Source organism: Mustela lutreola, chromosome 12 (assembly GCF_030435805.1).
Source record: "Mustela lutreola isolate mMusLut2 chromosome 12, mMusLut2.pri, whole genome shotgun sequence".
Classification (NCBI taxonomy): Eukaryota; Metazoa; Chordata; class Mammalia; order Carnivora; family Mustelidae; genus Mustela; species Mustela lutreola.
Window position 1 is genome coordinate 42817164 of NC_081301.1, and position 23362 is coordinate 42840525.

The 23362-nt window shown below is 43.3% G+C and overlaps 1 protein-coding gene across 2 annotated transcripts in view; it reads left to right on the forward strand.

Annotated features, from left to right (window-relative positions):
• MOB3B (MOB kinase activator 3B) overlaps window positions 1-23362 on the forward strand; it is a 200156-nt gene that overhangs the window by 105994 nt on the left and 70800 nt on the right. Inside the window, exon 3 of one of the 2 annotated variants that reach the window (XM_059142809.1) lies at window positions 10437-15480. The exons of the other annotated variant lie outside the window; for it this stretch is intronic. Coding sequence (XP_058998792.1) covers window positions 10437-10576 — 140 coding nt within the window. The 3' untranslated portion in view covers window positions 10577-15480. Of the gene's footprint in view, window positions 1-10436; window positions 15481-23362 lie in introns of those variants that run through there. 2 annotated transcript variants of the gene reach the window in all.

Genomic DNA, 23362 nt, shown 5'->3' on the forward strand with positions numbered 1-23362 from the left:
TCCATCATACCTTTCAAATTGTACCTAAAGTATTTAATAATGCATTTTCTAGGTAGGATTTCTATAGCGTTATCAGATTGCCAAAGTAGACTAGTACCCCACCCGAACCCCAAATTAAGCACCAGTCATTTTAGACTTCCTAAAACCCCAAAACATAACTAGACCAGATGTTCTCTGAGGTCCCCCTACTATTGCCATTTCACCAAATTTGCTCATGTTCAAATTCAAGAATAATTTTTTTTATATGCTACTTATTGGATTGCTCTTTCCAACGATGTTTGACCATACCTTTAATAAAATCTTGTCTTTCAAGATCATGAAGGGAGAGTTAATGCTTTTTCTCCCACAAGTATAGTTTATTAGGTTCTAATTACTCAGAATTCAGTAACACTAATATATGCTATATAGTAGTTGTACCGGTCAGAATACTATATTAACCAAAATACCTTTTTGTCATAAAGTAAGAAGATAAACACATATTTGCAAGTCCAAATATCAGCAGAGTTTTAATATAGATGACTCAGAGGTGACAGCATATGAAAAGCATATCTAATCCTATTGTCTGCATGAGTTAGCTAAAGAAAGAAGTGCATGAAACCCCACATTAGAATCTATATGAGCCATAGAATCCACTCATGTTGCAATTTAGAACCAGATGTGATGAAATTGTGTTTTCCTCAGCAAGGCAGCACTTCAAGAAAGTAGATAGACATCTGTTTGGTCTCGTCCCTGGATGACACAGTGGTTTTTAGGTCTAGAGCCAAATCCAGTTGAATCAGCCGGGACCTTTTCCATTTGAAAGCGAAGAATGAGGATCTTTCTCACACTGTTAGGTGCTGGCGCTTTTCTAGACTCTTGGCTCAATTACTGCAAAACTTAGACTGATACAGAAGGTTAATGCCCACCTCATGGATCGTTTCATAGTCCCATCCAAAACTGATCAGTGGGAGCTAGTGCTTTTGGGGAGAGAAGTCATGGGTGGGGAAACCCAGAGACCATAGAACCCTGTCCTACTTTTTTAAAATTTTTATTTTATAATTTGAAATAATTTTAGACTTAGAGATAAATTGCAGAAATAGTACATGGAGTTTCCCTATACCATTCACCTCACTTCTCCTAATGTTAACGTAACTTGAGGGCAATTTTCAAACCTATGAAATTGACAATGAGTCATAATTTTTAATAACTTTTCTGAACACAGTAAAATTTTGCTTTTAGCTTATATTTGAGAAAAAAATAGTATTTTGTCTTTATTCATTGTGCACACACATAAAGCCATCTTATAAAAATTCCTTCATTCCAGCGGACTCTAAAACTGTACAGTTGGCTAAGCTCTCTTGAAAGATTTCTTCCTCACTTCGGTTAAGATTTTTGAAGATCTGAACAGCAATTCTTAAAAACAGCTGCTTGGAAGGCCTACATACGTTTGACTTATTGGGGGGAAAGAACTTGTGACCGAGTCATTTCGTGTTTACGTTGCTGATTTCAGTAGTGAGGCAGCACTTTGAAAATTACACCATGTGTAACTGGTTCTTTATCACCAAATCCAGGGCTATAGGGAGTATAACCTCAGTACCAGGAGCCAAGAAAAACGGCCTTTCATTCAAGACTCTGACATTTTAAACCTAATCCCCATATTAGCTTTGGTGAGGCAGGAGGTGGGTCTTGCCTTATGTGGGGAATGCGCAGGGTCATCCCGCTGCCCAGCCCTAGTGGAATGGAGGCCCTGAGTTTTGGAACAGCTGCAAACATCTGTAACAATCTGGTGTTAAGATGAATGAACCCCAAGGGTCTGCAGCTGCTTGCGTCCACTGAGGCTTTGTGGCTTTAGACAGATGTTTCTGCTCTGAACACTGGGAAATGAATGTGCAGTTTTGCTGCCTCTTGCCAGGGACGGTGGTTATTCACATCATGCTCCAAGGTCTTCTGAAGCCATGTAACGGTACTGGTAGAAGTTGGCATCTGTTGACAAGAGTAGGCAAACGTGGGACTTTGGAAAGCAAGACCTTCCCCTGGGAAGCAGCAGTGAGAGAGATCGAATGTGTTTCTCCATCAGAACCCACTCCAGATTTATAGGGCTAGGCATAGCGTGGAGATGTCACGGGATACTTTGTTGCTCCCAAGCTAAATGAAAGCTTGACTCTAGCCAAGGCATATGTCAGTTTTCAAAATACATCTCAGATTCCAACATTTGCCTTCTGTTCATTGAGATACCTCAAAGAAACCAGAGCCTTTTGGAAGACTGTTTTAAAATAGCCTCAGGAACTTGCTAAGGCTTGGATTTATGACTCTCCCCTCCACCCCAGGCCCCTCTGTGTGCCAAACCTGCTTCTCCCGTAGGGCTCTCTAGCTCATAATTCGGCCATGATCTCCTACTCAGTTGCTCAAGCCAGAAACCTAGAAAAATCCTTGCTTCCTTCTTCCTTACCTACATTTTCTGTCTAGGCTTTAACACGATTGCTTGTACGCTCTAATGTATGCCAGACTTCTCCATTTCTTTGTCATGTCTGTCATCATCTCTCAGCTAGAATATCACAGCACCCCCAATTTAAGTCTCCCCACTTTATTCTTGCCCCTTCTCCAGTCTATTTGCTCCAACATAGCCAAGAGAAAGCTTTTAAAACAAACCCGGCCATGTATACAACTGGTCCATTAGTGGGTATATTTGGTGTTGCAACTAGAATGTGACTTCATGCTTTGCCTCCTACTGCCCCTTTAAAAAATGTCTCCAGTGTGGTGGTCCTCCCTTTGTTCCTAGACAAAATTCTTTCAGGTCACTCTAGTCACTCTTAAGGAGTAACAATTCTACATCACTTTAAGTCACATAAAAGCTCCAATTCAGTAATGAGAATAAATCCCATCCAAGTAATAATAAGGTACCAAAAGGAAGACTCTTTCTCCTGCCTCTGCCCCCCACTGCCTTGTGGTGCTAAGAGTTATCATTGGACAGTTTGCTTCAGGGGAATGGAGCAAGGGAAATATGGCAGGATTCTACTTTTTCCTTACCCCACTGTGACTTCCTTCTTACCCCACTGTGGACTGCTCTTGTAGGCTCTACCAAGGTTGGGTGGTCTTGTGCTCTTCCTACTTGGTCGGATGGCTCTGCGCTCTCCTGCCCTACACATGGCTGAAGCTAACTCTTTAAAGGAAGCCCTTCCAAGAGAAGCCATCTGAGTGGATGGTCCAGCTTCATCTGCTCATCGTCCCATCAGTGGTAGCCTATCTCAGTAGGGCTGCTGTGGGATGTATAAGGCAGTGGGATGTGCGTGAGTTGTCAGAATTAAATGGGGACATAGACAGGTATGAGCTGATGACTTAGGGACTGGCTATAATAAGCTAAGCTAACTGGTCTTGAGCTGTAAGCCTCACGTGGGTCCTGTCCTGAGACCATGCTGCATAAGCCCTCAGCACTGATGGTCATCCTCCTCCTCCTGTGATAGAAATAAGAATGTTGGCTTCTTTCTGGCTTACAGCTGTAAATCTAGAAGACTTGCTTTGGTTGGGAAGGTCGAACTCGGTACTTTCATTTTGAAGAAGAGAAGGCAAGAGAGGGAAGGGAAGGAAAAGAAAAAACACCCTAACAACTACCGAAACAAAAAGGAAACAGCCTCCTGGTGTTTAGTGCTGAATGTTTTCTCATGGCGTTGAAGTATAGAAAAGAAATACATGTTAAGAGTGGGTGGTTGTATGATTATAACCCCCCCTTAAAAAAGATTTTATTTATTTATTTGACAGAGAGAGATAGCAAGAGAGGGAACACAAGCAGGGGGAGTGGGAGAGGAAGAAGCAGGCTTCCTGCTGAGCAGGACCCTGGGATCATGACCCAGCTGAAGGCAGACGGTTAAGGACTGAGCCAGCCAGGTGCCCCCATTGCAACCCTTTTGCATCTGAAAGGATGAGGGCTTCATCTTGAAGCCTTACTACTTCCCTTATTACAAGTCATCTAGGAGTTTTTCAGATATTGCTCTGGAAAAGAATCTCCAGGTGAGGAAAGGAACGGCTAAGCAGCCTGTCTCCACCTCTGGAATTTATTTTTAAATTTTTTTTTTTTTTTAAGATTTTATGTATTTATTTGAGAGAGAGACAGCAAGAGAGAGCACAAGCGGGGAGGAGAGGGAGAAGCAGTTTCCCTGCAGAGTAGGGAGCCCGATGCAGGGCTCCATCCCAGGACCCTGGGATCATGACCTGAGCCAAAAGCAGATACTTAACTGACTGAGCCACCCAGGTGCCCCTGAAATTTTTTAAAAAGATTTATTTATTTGTTTATTAGAGAGAGGAGGGGAGAGAGAGAGAGAGAGAGAAAGAGACAGAGAAAGAGGAGAGGGAGAGAGAGACTCTGGAGCTTGGAGCCCAATACGGGTTTTGACCTCATGACCCTGAGATCACCACGACCTGAACTGAAACCAAGAGTCGGACACTTAACCCACTGCACCACCCAAGTGGCCTTATGCCCCCCTGGAATTTTGAGTTACCTCTACAGCCACTGCATTGGACATGGATAGGTATGCTGCTATTCTTTGGTTTTATTTTATTTTTTTAATTTTTTTAATCATAAGGGCAGATGTCAAGACTAAGCTGACTTTTTTTTTAATAACCTTTGCCCTATATTATTCTGTCACACACTACCTGAATTGTTTCATTTTACCTTGTTAGACTACATAAAAACAGCACCAGTAATAAATGATTTAGGGTCAGTAAGCATCCCCCTTTTCTCCCAAATTAATTGACTTTATTTTTTTAGAGCAGTTTTAAGCTTACAGGAAATTAAGCAGATAATGCAGACTTCTCCTATGTCCCTTTTCCCCTCATAGTTTCTCCTGAGTACACTTGTTACAGTTCATGGACCAAAATTGATACATTATTATTAACTGAAGTCTATAGTTTATAGTAGGGGGTCACACTGTGTTAAGGTACTGTGGATTTTGACAAATACACAATATCATGAACCCACCATAGCATACAGAATGGTTTCACTGCCCTAAAGCCTTGCCTGCACTTTGCCATTTCATCACTCCCTCTTGTTTCTTTATTTACTTACTCACTTATTTACATTTGTCATGCCTCATGTGTGAATCAAAACCCCTTTTGTTGGTTCATTTAGTAGAATTGGCCTGCTTCAGATTTTCAAGCTCTGCCAAATCCTGAGAAAGATCAACAAGGAAATACACACAGACAATTTAAGTCTGAACGTAGGCAGAGTGTCCTATTCCCTGGTCGCCTTGCCCATTCGAGGCCTCCCTCTGGTTTCTGATCCCCACACTATAATCCCAAAAGGTTGGTACAAATCTGCAAGCCCTTTGATGGAAAATTAGAGGGTGTTAATTTACCATCTAGATGCTCCTTCCTAGAAATTTTGAACCTTCTTTGGGGCCAGGAGAGAGCTGGATTCCTCCACTGCAGTAGTATCCTTCCTTCCAACCCTAGAACTTTCTTTCCCAGACACAGATTTCATACTGAGAGAGCAATGTGTCTTTTCCCCAGAAGACAAATACCTCCCAGGAAAAAAGCCACTGCTTGTTAGGGAAGACCGTACTTGATAGATTCAAGGCCCTATGTTATTTTGCCTGTGCTTAATTCCAGAAAGATACAAAATATATATTTATCCCAAGAGCAATTGTGTTGCGCTCTTTAATTTCCAGAAATTCAAGGCCAAAAAAAAAAAAAATCCTCTTTTGTAAGCAATTTCCTACTCCGGTGCATCTAAAAACTCTTGTATTTGGGTGACTGAAATTTGCCGGTTTCCAGTATCCCCTTGCCATCATCTTCATCAAACTATAGTCAGTACATTTGTACCTACTGATTGTCAGTTGAGGCCATCAGATAAAGGACGAGTGGGGAGAGGCCTTGTGAAAAGTTGACATCTTTTCTTCCCAAAGTGTCTCAGGGCAAGAATGTTTGTTCACTTTGAAATCACATGGCAGAATGATTAGGCATGTCCTCCACACCCGGAGAGCCCTCGGTAATTATCTGCTGACTTCTTGTCCTTGGGTTGATTTCCTTTATGATCAGACTTAAAAAAAAAAAAAAAAATCAAACTATTTCTTGTATTGTGGTAAAAGACACATAACATAAAATCTACCGTTTTCACTATTTTTAAGTGTTCAATTCAGTGAGTTCACTATGTTGTACCTTCACAGTATTGTTCAACCATCACCACCATCCATCTCCAGAACTTTAGTCACCCCAAACTTTACTACACCCATAAACTGTGTACCCATGAACACCAACTCCACATCCTTCCTTTCCCCCAACCCCTGTAAACTTCTATTTTGTGCCTCAATGAATTTGCCTATCTTAGGTACCACATATAAATAAAATTACACAGTTTCCATTGAATAGTTTCACTGGCATCATGTTTTCAAGTTTTATCTATGTTGTAGCCAGTATCAGAACCCCACCCCCTTTTTTTAAACACAATTTTTTTAAAAGATTTTATTTATTTATTTGACAGACAGATCACAAATAGGCAGAGAGGCAGGCAGAGAGAGAGGGGGAAGCAGGCTCCCCGGTGAGCAGAGACCCTGATGCAGGGCTCAATCCCAGGACCCTGGGACCACAACCTGAACTGAAGGCAGAGGCTTTAACCCACTGAGCCACCCAGGTGCCCATCAGAATCTCATTCTAAATCATGTTTAGAGCTGAATAATATTTCCTTGTGTGTATAGACTGTATTTAGTTTATCCATTCATCTGCAGATGGGCATTTGGGTTATTTCCACCTTTTGGCTACTGTGAATAACGCTGCCATGAACACTCATATACAAATATCTATTCACATCCCTATTTTCAGTTCCTTTGGGTGGACACCTAGAAACGAATTGCTGGGTCATATGATAATTCCGTGTTTAACTTGTTAAGGAACTTCCAAGCTCCTGTCCACACTATATTGGCATCATTTTACACTCCCACCATCAGTGTGCAAAGTTTCTGATTTCTTCACAACCTTGCCAACACTAGTTATTTTCTGTGTCTTTGATACAAGCCATCCTAATGAGTGTGAAATGGTAGCTCATTGTGGTTGCTATCCAACATTTGAAAGCAAGTCTTTCCCAGAGGTTGTGACTACCTCTGCACTGGTGTCGTATAGTTTGGCTGTTGTTGGATTCCATCGCTGAGGTCAAACAGCTTTGAGTATAAAAACACCAAAAGGAAATCAGTTCCATGAGGGAAGGAATTGTAGACTCTTTTGTTTACCAACATGGAATCCCCAGTCCCTAAGACAGTGACTGGCACATAATAAGAACCTAATACTGTCTGTTGAATGGAGAAATTGTAGCTCCAGCTCTTACTATCTATGTGGCCTGGCTTAAGTTGATAACTTGTCTCCATTTCCTGGACGTGTCTCCTTTTCCTAATGTGGGGAAAAAAGATAGTGTCCTCTGCCAGGTGACTTTCATGCTAAGCCACAGCTTTGCAACAGGAAGAAAGGGGAAGTGCTGCAAAATCCAGAAAGCTCAGAGCTCCCCAGAGCAAATGCACTCCCTGGCAAGGATGCTGAGGGACCCGAGGCAGAGGCAGGAGAATCAGGAGGCATGCTCTCAATGGCCCCAGCCGTCAGGAACTTAAAAAAACTAGAAGGGGCACAGAGAGATCCCAGCAGGAAGAAAAGTCAGTGGAGATTAATGACCAGTGATTGATGGTAGATTTTGCAGTTACATCTACCACAATCCTTCAAGATACGTAACAATGCGCTGGGAAAATGAAGCTCCAGGTAACCAAATGTTAAGGAAATGCTAATGCTCAGGGTCCAGGAGAAAGTAGACTAAAGGAGGGGAAAGCTGGGGATTTCCTCCCTTGCTCAGGTATTGATAGAAAATGCATCTGGGTGCAGAAATGAAGGTTCTTGGGAATTCAGGCAGCCTGAACACTAAGTCCCAGTTGGGTCTGTTAGGTGTCCAGTGAATGGAGGCTGGCTTGTGTCAAGCAGATTTCTCTTAGGAGGAGGGTAATTTTTACTTTTACTCATAGTGTGGTTTGCCTGTTTTATCAACTTGACAGAGCCTGCTGGGACGTTTCAGAAGTAGTACATGCATTATTCCAGTGGCTAAGTCAGCAATATATTAATCTATACAGCTTTCATGGGGTAAAAGGTCAGCAGGTCCTCTCTTTGCATACCACGTTCTTTCAGAGGATCAGACTACACTGTGCTGTGTAAGTCCTGGCCAGAGATCAGCAAGACACCCTGGGGCACTGGGGAGCTGTAGGTGCTCCAGGTATAAGACTTGATGTACAGAAAGAGCCTCTAGAAATGGAGAGGCTTGGGAGGACCCTATGAAGGTACCACCTGAGGTAGGCAGAACCAGAGCGTAGGTCTTGAGAGCCACTGATGCGATGGGTTGTCAAAGAATGTCACTTCAGGGCCAAAAATGAAAGAAGAGACAAAAAGTTGAGTGGAAGCAATATTGGGAGCAAATGGTCATTCCAAGGATCCCACTGTCTTGCCAGAGATAGTCCCTGGAACCTTGTCCCACACTCCCATTGCCTCCATTCATCTGGGCACTTCTGGTTTCATGTTCTGGGGGAGAAAAGAGAACGCCAATTTTTGAAGCAGAAGGAAGTCCACCTGGGTGGGAGCTGGCCCGATGGGAGCATAGGACTTTCTTGCCTCCCCACCTCCAGCACATCTCCAAGAACAGGGAAAAGCAGGGTAGGGCATAGGCTCTCCTTCCCACCATGAGCTCAGAGCTCCCCATACCTACCTCAAGGGCTCATGCTTTGGCCTGAATCCATGCAGACCACTGGAATTCCATCCAACAGTGAGTGTGAAAGATTCACTCCACACCTCTGAGTGAGTTGTTTCCTCTTCTTTTGATGGAGGATTCAGACCCTCTTTATAGCTAAACAAAACCTATAATTATAATCCTGTGGTAACGCTTCTGTAAACAGTAGCTTGAGTTGAAAAGACCAGCTCCCAAATCGTCGTGAGAAATGGCAGCAATCCTCAGCCTTGTCTGGGAATGGTTCCCTGATGTTCTGCTCTAAGTACTTTTTCTAAATTCACATGGTGAAATGCAGGGTACTTCCGCCTTTCCCAGACCTGGCAGATAATACAAAGAGGGGGCCAGAGGTTTAGCAGTGTGGGAGATCTTTAGGGATAACATCGGTGTGTTTGTTTCTGTGAACCTCAGCCATTCTTTTCTTCTTCTCCTCTCTCTCCATGCTTGCATATTTGTGGTTTCCTGAAGGTTAAATCATTGAAAATGACTGATTTTCTTTTAAATGTAATTTACGTTCTACCTTTCGTATTTTGTTTCTTCTTTATTTGTTGTCAAAACCAGAAAGAACATTCCTCTTTTCTAAAAGTGACTTCATTTTAAAATCCAGAGACATAAACTGGCTATTATTAGAGATTTTAAAGATAAATATATGGCTGAGTGAAGTCTTCCTTTTTCTTTTTAAGATTTATCTTGGAGAGAGAGAGAATGAGTGAAAGAATGCATGAGTAGGAGGGGCCTCGGGAATGTTAAGCAATATCCACAATGAGCCCAGAGCCTGATGTGGGGGTTGATCTCAGGACCCTGATGTCACAACCTGAGCTGAAACCAAGAGTTGGAACCTTCGCCTTTTGTACCGTCCAGGTCCCCTGAGTCTTCCCTTTTTGGTGAAGCTCTTTCTTTCTGTCTTCTTGATCATTCCAGCCCTTCTCCTATTATGGTAGTCACCAGGTACCAGAGCCAGACACCAGATCTTCTTCACACACCCCCACCTGTCCCAGACTAGTCTCCCTTCTAACCTGTTTTCTTTCTTTTTAAAAATTATTTATTTTTAATTTTCTTTTTTATTAGAGATCACAAGTAGGCAGAGAGGCAGGCAGAGAGAGTGGGGAAGCAGGCTCCCTGCTGAGCCGAGAGCCCAATGCGGGACTTGATACCAGGACCCTGGAATCATGACCTGAGCCGAAGGCAGAGGCTTTAACCCACTGAACCACCCAGGCACGCCCCCCTAACCTGTTTTCTTTAAGGAAGATTGAGCATTTGATCAGAAGTGCAGTGAATGAATTAAGTAGGGCCTTTGGACAAAAGCTACATTAAGTAGCATGAGCCACACACATGCCTTGGGGAGGTCTTCTTGCATCCAGAGGCTTAATGGTACAATTGCAAGCTGCTGGCTATTTCTGGGCAGACTAAAGCCGGCAGGCTTCTGGAAGCTGCACCCAATAATACGAACCTTTCCTGGCTTGTCAGTCTGCAGTTCAGCACTTTGCCTTTCTCATTTTCCTGGGAGGCCCATGCGGCCACGTGAATGCTGATAGTGTCCACATAATACCAGAGAGCCTGCTGGAAATGTGAAAATGAAAGCAAGCCCGTAGGTGTTTTTTGATGGCACTGACCAACACCCAGCCGCATAGCAGTTTTTATTGACTTGATAGTCTCTTTGGAATTTGTATGTATATGCCTGAAATGCATTTACTTGTTCACTCATTCCTTCCTTCAATAGACATTATGGTGTCCCTGCTGTGTGCCAGGCAGTGGAATCAAGGACTGTATTGCACCAGTGGGCCGTCCAGAAGCAGTAGCTTCATCATCGCCACGATGACCATCGTTGTCAACATCCATTCACTCAAAAAATACAGATGAAACACCTACTGTCTGCCAAGTGCTGGTCCAGGCCTTGTGTGGGAAGCAGGATGGAGCTCAGAGTTTAATGGGGGAACATATAAGTACAAGATAATCATAAGAAGTGATCATTTCTCTGACAAAGGGGTAATATAATATTAGTTGACCTACCAAAAGGTCAACTTTGTATGATACAACCTAATGCTGTTTATCGATCGCTCCTTGTATGGCAAGTGTGGGACCATGTGCTTTTTAAGTATTACGATTAACATACACAAGAACCCTGCAAAGTAGCTTTTATTATTTCCGTTTTATAGATGGGAAATGACACAGAGAGGTTGCATGAAATTCTTCAGTCACAGATATTAAGTGGCAGAAGTCTGTCTGAGTCCAGCTTCTGTGTGCTTCTCTATGGTCCAGAAACATCTTCACATTGTGGGCCAGGCCGCTGGACAGGAGCAGGGCAAGTTGGTAGAGTGGAGGAGGGCTCACCTGTTATTTGAAATAATGGATGGAATGACATTGAGCCTCTGGAGTTGTGGTTGCCGCGTTTCAAAATCTCCTATCAGATAGGAGATAGATTGCGAAACTCACCGTAAGTTTCCAGCTTTTGGCTTACCTGTGTGTTTTTCTTTTGCTTTCCTTGCTTTGATGTTCCTTTAATGGTTTTAACTCCTCATTACTATATTAAGAGGATTTAACTTTTGGCATCTAGATGTGCCCTGTCCAATGGTATTGATGTTGGCAGCCCAGCAAATTTGCTAGGAACGAAGGGTGAGGCAGAAAAGGGTAGGGCAAGTTTCTTGGCAGGTGTTGGGGGGAAGAGGGATCAGAAGGGGAAGTATACCTTTGGGGGCGACCATAGAGGTGAGAAGGCATCTGTTCATGGGATCCCACCCCTCCTTGGCCGAACCAGGGAGGACACCTTACCTGAGCCAGGCCAACCGGTCAGCTGGCCTGCGCCATGTGACTTGTGTGCCACCTAAAGAGGAGCTGGACCAACTAGAGCTTCTCTCTTATGATCTTTTTACTATTAGACAAAAACTGAGGCGTAGTAAGATTTTTAGGAGTTTATTTGAGTAAAACTCCATTTGGATCAGGCCGCGCCAGACTGAAGTGGTTAGAAGCTCTCGGCTGGCAGGAGCTCGGGGAAAGATTTTAATGGAGAAAAGGTGGAAGCAAAGCAAGGGCCTTATTTGATTGGTTCTAGCTGAAGCATTTGGCGTATTTGGGGAAGCTTACTTGGCTATGAGAGCCACTGGTTGTCCTTAGGTTTTGATTTCTTAACCTTGCGGCATTTCAGGCTTAGGATTTTGTCTGCCCGCACAGGCTTCAAAGGGATTAGAGCCACCTCAGCCTAATGGCCTCCTTGTTGAACTGATTGAACAGTCCTGAGGCTCAGAGAGAAATTGTTCATGAGAGCCCTCGAGTTGAAAAGTCACGGGGGCCAGGCTGAGGCAGCCATTTGGGGAATTGTTAAATAAAGAGAGAGTCAAGACTCCCAGGAGTCTCCCGGTGAGACCCCATGGTCCGTGAGAGAAGACGAGCACCAGTACCCCCCCTTGGGCTCCCTCACCCATTGCTGTGCTTCTTGCCTGCTCGTGGAGGCCATGTTTTAACCCAGCAGATCCCTCGCTCACTTAAATTGCTTCCTTAGACTTCTGTTCTTTGCAGTGGGTGGATCAAAACACAAGTTCTCAAAGCAGGTGAAGCAGTTTGTGCACACCTAAGGGGGACAGGGGAACCCCTTGATGTCCTGCTTCTGGGTCTCAGGGACTTCTGCCCTTTCCACAGAAGGCGAAGCTAGATTATTTTATTGTCTCCTTAAAGAAAGGCTAAAAGAGAGAAAAGAAACTGCCCAGTGTAAGTAATTCTCTTTGTACATTTAATGTAACACCAGAACCGTTGTTCCGCTCAGGCTGCTGGCCACCCCTCTCACCCACCGACCCTTGGGCCTTCGCTAGCTCAGGCCCTGCGCTAGATACTGGGTAGATGAGACTGAGTGACACAGTACATGTTCTGGGGTGTTACTGGTGTAACATGAAGAGAACAGCAAACAAGGAAAGCACCATAAGATACGGGAGCTTCAGTAGCAGAAATGTGTAAATGGTCCTTGGGAAGGGAATGATCATTTTCCCCTGAGTATATTGGAGAAGATTTCACCCAGGGATTTTTGAGCAGAGACTTGAAGGGTGAGTACCTGTTTGCCTGGCCACTGGGGAGTGAAGGAGGGAGCCCAGTAGTCCAGGCAAAGGGAATAGAATGTGCAAAGGCAGGGAGTTAAAATGGCCTGTGAAGTTCACCAGAAGAAAGTCAGTGCCGTTGAAAAAGTGGGTGTTTTGGGTGAATGGCAGGAATAAGGTTAGGTTGGGGTCAGATTCTGAAGCACCGAATATATAATTAATAATTACAGTAAGTATTATTCGTTATTCTCTACCAGGGCCAAAGTAATCCATTTATACATGTTGTTCTCATTTAGTTAAATGCCAAGGAAATGCATTGTGGGCAATGTCCAACCAATGGAAAGGTTTCAGGCTAGTTTTTCAGGATGAGGACTGTGTAGGCAATTTGGAGGAGAGACAGTGTGAGGGAAGATGGAGAGTAGGGCGGTCAGGCAGCGGGCAGCTGCAAGTCCACAGGAGAAGCAAGTACCTGATCTAGGCCCTGGCTGCAGGCCCCGTAGGAGAAGCTGGGTCTGAGACACACTTCTAAAGCAAAATTATTTAAATACGTGGAAGAAGAATGAAAGCCATGAGCCTGATTAGGGCATATTCAGTTTCAGGTCTAAAAAGATCAGGGTGGAGGTCTGCTGGCAGTCAGAGGGGAAGCTGAATCTTGGGAAAGGAATTAGGATGAATAGACAGATTGGGGAGGTTTGTTTGTTTGTTTGTTTGTTTTAAAGATTTTATTTATTTATTCGACAGAGAGAGACACAGTGAGAGAGGGAACACAAGCGGGGTAGTGGAAGAGGGAGAAGCAGGCTTCCTGCTGATCAGGGAGCCGGATGTGGGGCTGCATCCCAGGACCTGGTGGATCGTGACCTGAGCTGAAGGCAGATGCCCAATGACTGAGCCACCCAGGTGCCCCAGATGGGGGAGTTTTGATCAGTCCATCTTGTGACCAGTGGAAGGGTTCATAGAGGTGTTCAAGATCATTTCCAAGATTTGTATTAATGGGAGGGTGGCCAGGCCACAGCAGTAGGTACAATTGGTGTATAATACTCTCTATACAGCCATCCAAGGGCGCCTGGGGGGTTCAGGTGGTTGAGCGTCTGCCTTCGCTCAGGTTATGAACCCAGGGTCCTGGGATCCAGCCCCACATTGGGCTCCCGGCCGTGAGGAGCCCTCTTCTCTGCCTTTCCCCACTACTTGTGCTCTCTCTCTCTTTCTCTCTCAAATGAATAAATAAAACAAATTTTTAAAAATTTTTTAAAAAGTAAAACAACCATCCAGTGGCTTGTCTGTCTCAGCCAAGTCCCTGGAACTCCACCTCCCACTCCCTAGTGCTCTCTGCTCCCTAAGAGGGCAACCAGGTAGGCATGAGCTGGGGGGTTGGGGGGGGGGGTGAAATGCCCAAATCTATAATATAATAGCCTCAACTGCATTTCCATCTGCCGCTTTGTGATGTGTGGTCCTTGTCCTTGCCCTGTCCCCATGTGGCATATATATGCCCCTCTTTTAGTTAATAATAGCAGTTCCAGGTAAGTTATTCCTTCTCCCTGTGATTATTAATTCAGAGCTCTGCTGGGATTTAGGATCAAGCACCTACCTGCCTCTTTAGCTAGAGTCTTTTGGGAGCACTGTAAATTTACATCTTGAGTTTATGAAAAAAAGATGGGAAAGAATAGAATTATCACACATAATGAGAGCACATCACACGTGGGCTTGGCTTCCTCAGAATTTTCCACCTATAACTTAGAATTTATTTGACCTCTACTTGAGAAACTTTCAGATATTTGAAAGAGTCTGCTTTCCCCCAATGGATAGGTTGACCCCAAGAAATTGCCATTTTGCAGGTGAAAAATTGTTGAATATCAGCAGTTCCACGTATTTCAGCCTACTAACAGCAGAGCATGTGGATGGTGGGGAGGAAGCAGGAGAAATTTTATGTACTGTGTACACAGTTTGTCACACCAGCCACAGGTGTCTCTTTCAGGCGATTCAGATCATAGACAACTTTAAAAAGGGATCAGGGTATTTAATTATATGTAACTATGTATATATAGAAAGATTTGGCAGTATTACACAGTGAGTATTTCTGCTTCAAAGATGTTTTCTGCCTCTCTGACACATTGAGCTTACCCCTCATCTGGATCATGGTGGGGGTACCTGTGTGCTTGCTTTTTGCACATGGCTCTTCTGGTCTCCATCACGACTTCCAAATTCACTGTGCAGTTGCCCTGGTTTGAGATTCCCATGTAGAGGGACGGAAAGAGCCATAATGCTCATTGTGCACATTGTCTGCATTCTAGACTCTTTGCTAAACACTTTATGTGTATGGTTTTCTTCAGTTCCAGTTAGTAACTTGAGGAAGTGGGAATTATCTTGGTTTTCATGAGTAGGAAAACTGAGGCTCTAAGAGATGCCATAACTTGCCCAGAATTACCTAGGAGATGTTTGCTCTTGGTTAGTTCTTGGCTCTGAGCTCTGAAACTCTCCAGGGTCAAGTTGATCTCCCCAAGGGAAGAAGACAAGAAGTGAGTTGATGATCTCTCCACCCAGGTTGGGAGGGGGATAAGAAGGAGATACGTTTCAGAAGACACGCTGTATCCCTCTTGTACTCTGTGGCATTGGATTCTGTTTCCCCGGCAGTGGATTGAAGGGAATACGTGAGCTCCTCCCAGGGAAGCTATGTGATTAAAGCAAAATTGCTTTAATTTCTACTCAGATAGCTTGAAACGGTGACCTTTTTTTTTTTCTTTAAAGATTTTATTTATTTATTTGACACAGAGAGAGTGATCACAAGTAGGCAGAGAGGCAGGCAGAGATGTGGGGGAAAGCAGGCTCCCCGCTGAGCAGAGAGCCCTGTGTGGGGCTCTATCCCAGGACCCTGAGATCATGACCTGAGCTGAAGGCAGAGGCTTAACCCATGAGCCACCCCTGGCGCCCTGGAATGGTGACCTTTTGAATAGAGAGGAGGTATGCCATAAAACTTATCTTAGCATCATTTATCAGAAGAGGGAAGAGGTCATTAAGCACTGGATGAGTGACCTGAAGTAGATTTCAACTGGGAAGTGATTCTGTACCCCAGGGATTCTAGACATTTGGCAATGTCTACAGACATTTTTTAGTTGTCACATGTGGGAGGGTGCTTTTGGCATCTATCAGGTGGATACTAACTAAATACCCTATACCACACAGGACAGCCTCTCACTACAAGTAACTAGCCCAAATGTGAATGAAGTTGATGTAGAGAAACTCTGGTCTAATGAGCATTTGGTGGGAAGATAGTTTAACTGTTCTAAAAGAGCCAGTTAATTTCATGAACTGCCAAGTACTTTTGAAGCACTTACTTGTACATGAAAAATTACTGTAATTATAAATTACAAAATCTCTAATCATAAAAGCACTTCTCAGGAGGGAATTCAGTTGTTATTGTTATTATTATTAATTATTATTTCCTGAATGTTCTATAAACTTTTTAAAAAGAATATTGTAATAAGGAAAGAGATACAGTCAAATTTGACAGACTTACACTCATCAGAGCTAGATGAGGAAGTAATCAGAGTTAGTGATGACTTCAAAATACTGAGGCGTTATGGGTGTATTCCGGTTAATGTATTGCTTTACGTAATAATCAGTGGAGACCCTAATGACCTGCATTTATTTTGTTATTTTTTCTAATGTAAGCATTAGCTATAAAAAGGCTATGGTTCGGGGTGCCTGGGTGGCTTAGTGGGTTAAGCCGCTGCCTTCGGCTCAGGTCATGATCTCAGGGCCCTGGGATCGAGCCCCGCATCAGGCTCTCTGCTCAGCAGGGAGCCTGCTTCCTCCTCTCTCTCTGCCTGCCTTTCTGCCTGCTTGTCATCTCTCTAAGTCAAATAAATAAATAAAATCTCTCTAAAAAAAAAAAAGGCTATGGTTCAATGGAAGAGAAGCCTTGAATTAAATGAGATTGTTAAGACAGTTGACCCTTGAATAATGTGGGGGTTGGGGTGCTGTCCTTACCCCTCCCCACCACACAGAGTGGAAAATCCTCATGTAATTATTGACTCTCCCAAAACTTAACTACTAATGATCTACTATTGACCAGAAGCCTTACTGATAACATAAACAGCCAATTAACACATATTTTATGTGTATTATATACTGTATTCTTAAAATAAAATAAGCATAAGAGAAAATACATTTACAGTACTATACTGTCTTTATCTAAATCAACCTACATGTGAGTGGACCCGTAAAGTTCAAACTTGTGTTTCAAGGATCAACTACATTATCAGTCTTGACCCTTTTTGCAGTGATGGTCTTGGGGGGCACTTCTCTAAGACTCGTAGTCATTGGTCTCATCCTAGGCCTGCCTGTGGGTCTTATTTTTCGTTTGGGGAAGGAATAGGAAATTGAAGAAGTCAGAGCTATGTCTTCAATGGAGGAAAAGAAATCCATTTTTCAAACTGGAAAATGTGAAAAAAATACTACTGTCTCTTGCTTGATGGCATTTTTACTTCAGTTAAAGAGGCAGAGTTGAGTGAGATGTTAAGGAACGTGCTAGAGTGGATTGTTAACGTGTGCAGGTACCCTGAGGACCCTTCTACATATTCTTGAGAGACAGGGAAATTGAGTGACCCATGCATTTTGCACATTTTTAGACCTACTTGTAACCAATAGCTGTTCTTCATTATAGAGTTCAACGTAATTAATGAATTTGCTAACTAGTAGAACCATGGAAGTTCTTGTCATTGGATAAGAGCACGAGTACCAGGATCATTTAATAGAGGAATGGTAAGTGGGTTTCTTTGTGTTTATCTGTTGGTTATGGCTGTTTGTTGTATTGAGTTGAGAAGATCCTGAAACTGGCCTAAGTTGAGAAGAGCACTGAGAGAATCAACCATGTTAGCTTTGGAAACGTGGTGGGGAGCATGGTGACGTGGAAACCGTTTATTTGACCACCCTGCTCTACATGTTTAACAGTTAAGTATTGACTCTCAACACCCTCAGTTTAAAAGTTCTCTGAGTTAGAGAATCTTCTAAAAAAAAAAAAAAATTTGAGAAAGCTGTATCGGCCCACGTTTTGTCAATTGCAACTGCCTTACAAAGACATTTAATTATGTGGTTAAAGTCAAGTGTGCAGATCTAATTTCATTCATTTTTTAAAGCTAAAGTAATATGCCAGATGCTATGACAACCAACACCTCTGTCTAGAAAATATCTGCTATAAAGCAGATTTTTAGATCAGAGAAATTTAAAGATACATATCATTGCCATATGCATTTCGGTGTTCATACTTGGGGATCTGATATTTATACAGTGTTATCTAACAAAAAATTTTGGAGAACTCTACATGTATTATGCAATGCATTCCCAAAGCCTGTATATCTCCTTTCCTGTTGCCTTCACTCAATCACTCAGGGGGTTTTAAGAGAGTATGATTTTTTGTTCCTTGGGGATAAAAGAAAATTAAATATTTTTATATGAATTTAAATTAAAGAACTCTTATGGGTTCATTGCTTTGGGTCAGTTATTCAGTGCTTATTTTTTGTGTGGGGGGAACCTTCAAATTTAAACCAGTTCACTGCACATCTTTATGTGCAGTATGTGTTATGCTCAATATGTGTTACATTCCATATGTGTTGGCTGGTGATGGCCTTGGAATGATTTCGTTTTGGAGGATCCCTGCACCTCCCTCTAGAAGAAGTGAAATCAGGCATTTTTCCTTAACACTCCTCTCCCTTCTTCGTGCATTTCTTTCTTCCCTGACCTCTTTTTAGTTTGAACAGTACTTACATCTCCCATTATGAGACTGTCTTGTAGATGTGACCATCTTACGACAGAGGCTTTTCTACTTCACAAAGTAAATTGCTTGGATTGGATCCAAAATAGTGTTTCCTTTCAAGTTGCCCAGTGGGATGGTTAAAACACCTTACGCAAGTATCAGAGGGCTGCATTCCGATCTTACCTCTGTTTGGCTGTTGGGCCCTACGCAAGTCATTAAACGGCTCTTCCTTTGTCCACACAGTCCCATGAATTGAGTTAAAGCAGATAATAGCTACTTCTCCTCACGCATTATCATTTTAAGTCTGTGATAGCCAGGTCTTAGGGCACTTACGATGCTGACATTAACATTTTGTTCAGCAAAATATCAGGTTGCCTTGAAGGTAACTGAATTTCATGGAAGCCACTATGCTAGTTAAGAGGAAGGCTGACCTGTGAATAGAAGAGAGGCTCATTTTTATTCACAGAAAGGAGTAAATTCTGCCGTGTTCAGTGAGGAAGGAGATTGGTGGCAGATGGTCAAGGAGGCATCCGGGAAACCATCGATGCAGTAGGAAGGAAACATGACTAGAAAGGAAGAAAAGAAAAAGAGTAGGTAGGATCAGTTAGGGCCTTTTGGTTGTAAGCAACAGAAATGCACTCTTACTGACCTCTTGGAAAAGGGCTTTATTACAGAGTAAGTCATCTCAAAGTCAAGTGAGGATTCTGGGTTTATGTGAATTGGGGCATTGGGATGGGTAGGTTTGGGGAGGGAGGATAACAGATTGGCAAACTCAGCAGAACCCCAGTCACGGAAGGGAGAGCAGTTCTCCGAGGGAGGAAAGCCACAAAAGAGGAAGGGGAAAGGAAAGCAGACTCTTAAGAATAAGACAAGAAAGATAAATATTCCTCAGCAAGCGAGAAGAGAATCAGATGGCCTTAACCCTCTGTCGGTGATACATTTGTCCGAAGCAAGAAAAAGTGTGGCCTAATGTTTTGGAGAAGAAAAAAAAAATAGGGAGAATGTACCAGGAAAGGAAAGTGAAATAAACCAAATTCATTTATTCTTGAACATATTCTTGAACATACCCCAGGGGGGTACCCAGGCACCTCTCCTGGGGATCTGAGGATGACCCACATCCTCAAAGAGCTCCCAGGCCAGCGACAGTGTTGTGAATTCCTTACTTACTGAATGCTTGCCAGGTGCCAGGTTTTTTGCCGAGAGCTCTGCAAGCTCTACATTTAATCCTTCAGGTGTTCCCTGGGGCTAGTCCTGTTATCTTCATGGGTGCGGTGCTGCAGCTCCAAAGTCTAGGGCTCTCGTTGCTGCTCTGTGTTGCCCATCTTAGCAAATAGAAGAGGAAAAAGAAAACAAAAAAGCAAAAGGAATTTTTTGGATTCAGCTCAACCCTACAGTATCTCCAGTTAGTGGTGGAACCCCCTTCACCCCCTGCCACAGCCTGCTGCAAATTTTAAGGACAGCCAAGTGAAGTTTGCACTAGAGCCAGTCGGCCACTGCTCCAAAGCAGGACAGAACTTGCCTCTCTTGGTCTGGAGCATACCAGTGTATCAACGGTCTTTTCCTGCTGAGCTTCTACAAGATGCCATCCTGACTTACTCCGTGGACCACCTTCCGCCCTCTCCCCCCAAGTTCAGATTTCAAGTCTAAAATCTGTATCCTAAACCAGGATAAAAATGTTACTCTGTCTTCTGGACCTGGACCTGTGGATCAGTGGTGAATGGGACTCTCAATGATTATGAATATTTTCAAGCTAGTAGGACCTCTGGCTCTAGCTGTTTGTCATGAAACATCCCACATGATAAAGTATGAATCCTGAAACACAAAACCCGAAACTCTGCTCCCTGCTTTTTTTTTTTTTTTTTAAATTTTATCTATTTATTTGAGAGAGAGAGAGAGAGAAGGAGAGAGAGCATGAGAGAAGAGAGGTCAGCGGGAGAAGCAGACTCCCTGCTGACAGGGAGCCCGATGTGGGACTTGATCTTGGGACTCCAGGATCATGATCTGAGCTGAAGACAGTCCTTTAACCAACTGAGAAACCCAAGGCGCCCCTGTTCCCCACTTTTAAGGTGACAGGATTACTTCTCCTTTTTTATGTTTTGCTACATTTACTAAAAATTGGGCTTATTTTATAATGGGAAAAAAGTCATATGTTAAGGAAAAATGCCTCCTGTGTTAGAGATCATCGAAAATCGATCCCTCTCTGTCACCTACACCATTGTTTGTAGGTTAAGTGTGACTGTGAGACAACCCCACACCAAACTGATATCACCAAGAGAAATGCAGTATCCTCACACGAGGGTATGGTAGGTCCTGCTTTCCTTCCTCGCCACCATCACCACTGCCTTTTTGTGGCTTTTGGACCTTTTCTTCAAGACATCCTCCAGACCGGGTTGATTCAATGGCGGGTAGAATACAGAGCTGCCGCCCTTCACGGCCCATGTGGGGCCACTGCTTTTGGTAGTTCTGTCTTTTGAAAAGTTGGGCCTCTGCCTCTGTTTTCTTTTCCTTTAAAAAGTCATTGAAGTCCGGAGTGTCGGCCGTGACCTTTGGAAATGTTTTTACAGCTTACAGAGACTTCCTGACATGTTTTATTAGCTCTTGATGGTAGCTAATAAAGTGAGTCTTAGCAAAGCCGCATAACGTGACCGATTAGAGCCTCTTCCAAAATAACCACTCAGCAGAGCTGCCCTTGGAGGAGGCTTGACGACAGGATATTTGGCTACCGCTTTCAGTCCAGTTCAGCAGGGCATGAGGGATTACGGCTTGAAGAAAGGGAGGTCATCCCTTTAGGAAATACAACAGCAGCTTATTCTGCGAGAGCCTCGAATATGAGAGCCTCCTACCCCCCGGGAAAACAGAAATACCGCTCTAGGAATAGAGGAACAAGTTATTCCGAAGTGCTTTTGTTTTCTGCCTTCACGGAAGTAAAACATAAGCCAGAGCTGGTCACCTGTCTTTTTAAGAACACTGAAAGACGAGACACCAACCCTCCTTTAAAGTTTATGTGTTAAACAAGATCTCTGTTCTCTGCTTTCTTCTGCTTTAGCCAACAGGTTTTGAGTTTAGGCTGTAACTTACCACAGATCTAGATTCAAATGCTGCTGCGGCCACTGACCGGCTGGGTGATCTTGAGTCAGTGACCACTTAATTCTTAGTTTCCTTGTATAGAAAGTGGCGATGATAATTGTAGGGTTATTGTGGGGGAGAAAATATGATGATGCATATAAGGGGCTTAGCACAGTGCTTGACCTAAGACTCAAAAAGTATTAGCTATGACTTTTTTTAATTAACATATAATGTATTATTAGCCCCAGGGGTACAGGTCTGTGAATCGCCAGGTTTACACACTTATCAGCACTCACCATAGCACATACCCTCCCCAGTGTCCATAACCCAACCACATTCTCCCTACGCCCATTCCCCCAGCAACCTTCAGTTTGTTTTGTGAGATTGAGTTTCTTATGGTTTGTCTCCTTCCTGAATCCATCTTGTTTCATTTTTTCCTTCCCTACCCCCAAATCCCTCATGTGCCTCTCAAATTCTTCATATCAGGAAGATAATATGATAATTGTCTTTCTCTGATTGACTTATTTTGCTCAGCATAATACACTCCAGTTCCATCCACGTCGTTGCAAAAGGCAAGATTTTGCTTCTTTTGATGGCTGCATAGTGTTCCATTGTATATATATACCACATCTTCTTTATCCATTCATCTGTTGATGGACATCTAGGTTCTTTCCATAGTTTGGCTATTGTGGACATTGCTGCTATAAACATTCGGGTGCACATGCCCCTTCAGATCACTACATTTGTATCTTTAGGGTAAATACCCAGTAGTGCGATTGTTGGGTCGTAGGGTGCTCTATTTTCAACTTTTTGAGGAACCTCCATGCTATTTTCCAGATTCGTTGCACTAGCTGGCATTCCCACCAATAGTAAGGAGGGTTCCCCTTTCCCCTTTCTCTGCATCCTCGCCAACACCTGTCATTTCCTGACTGGTTAATTTTAGCCATTCTGACTGGTGTGAGGTGGTATCCCATTGTGGTTTTGATTTGTGTTTCCCTGATGCCGAGTGATGTGGAGCATTTTTTCATGTGTCTGTTGGCCATCTGGATGTCTTCTTTGCAGAAACGTCTGTTCATGTCCCCTGCCCATTTCTTGATTGGATTATTTGTTCTTTGGGTGTTGAGTTTGATGACTTCTTTATAGATTTTTGGATCCTTAGCTATGACATTCTTTTTAAGTTCTTTGGAAGCCCATACCTAGGCTCTGTTTGTGGAACAGTTTATCTGTGTGCCCCCCTCCACCCAGGTCCATCACTTTGTATGACTTTGTGGGACACAGTTAGCAACGGGACTCCATTCACATAAACTGCCACGTGCATGATATCTTGGAACAGTGCAACACAGCAGCCCCCGTCCCTTCCAGTTCTCCCCCTCCCACCCTGCCCCAACAAGCCTTTTCACCTTTTACAAATAATCACCTGGCCTACTCTTTCGGGAAACAAGTTACTCATAAATAGGTATAAAAGAAAAAAGGAAAAAAGGACCTAGACAACATTTTAAACACACATGGCAAGAACTTACTTGTAGTCCTTGTTTTATAACAAACTAGGCAGGGAACTGCTACTATTCCAGAGAGTTGGTAACAGCCAGATACCACGGATCTGCCTCACGTGAAACCCCATCAGAATCTAGAGAAAGAACAAAGAAGCTTAAAAAATAAAAAAGCTGGGGACCAATAGTTAAGCAGCCCCTTTTCTTCCTTTTTGTTGGAAGCAATTCTTTAGCTCACATCCAACAAGATTCATAGGAGATTAGTAGATTGGGAAGCCTAAGGAGGGAAAACCAGGGAGGGAGGACATCTTTCCAGCCC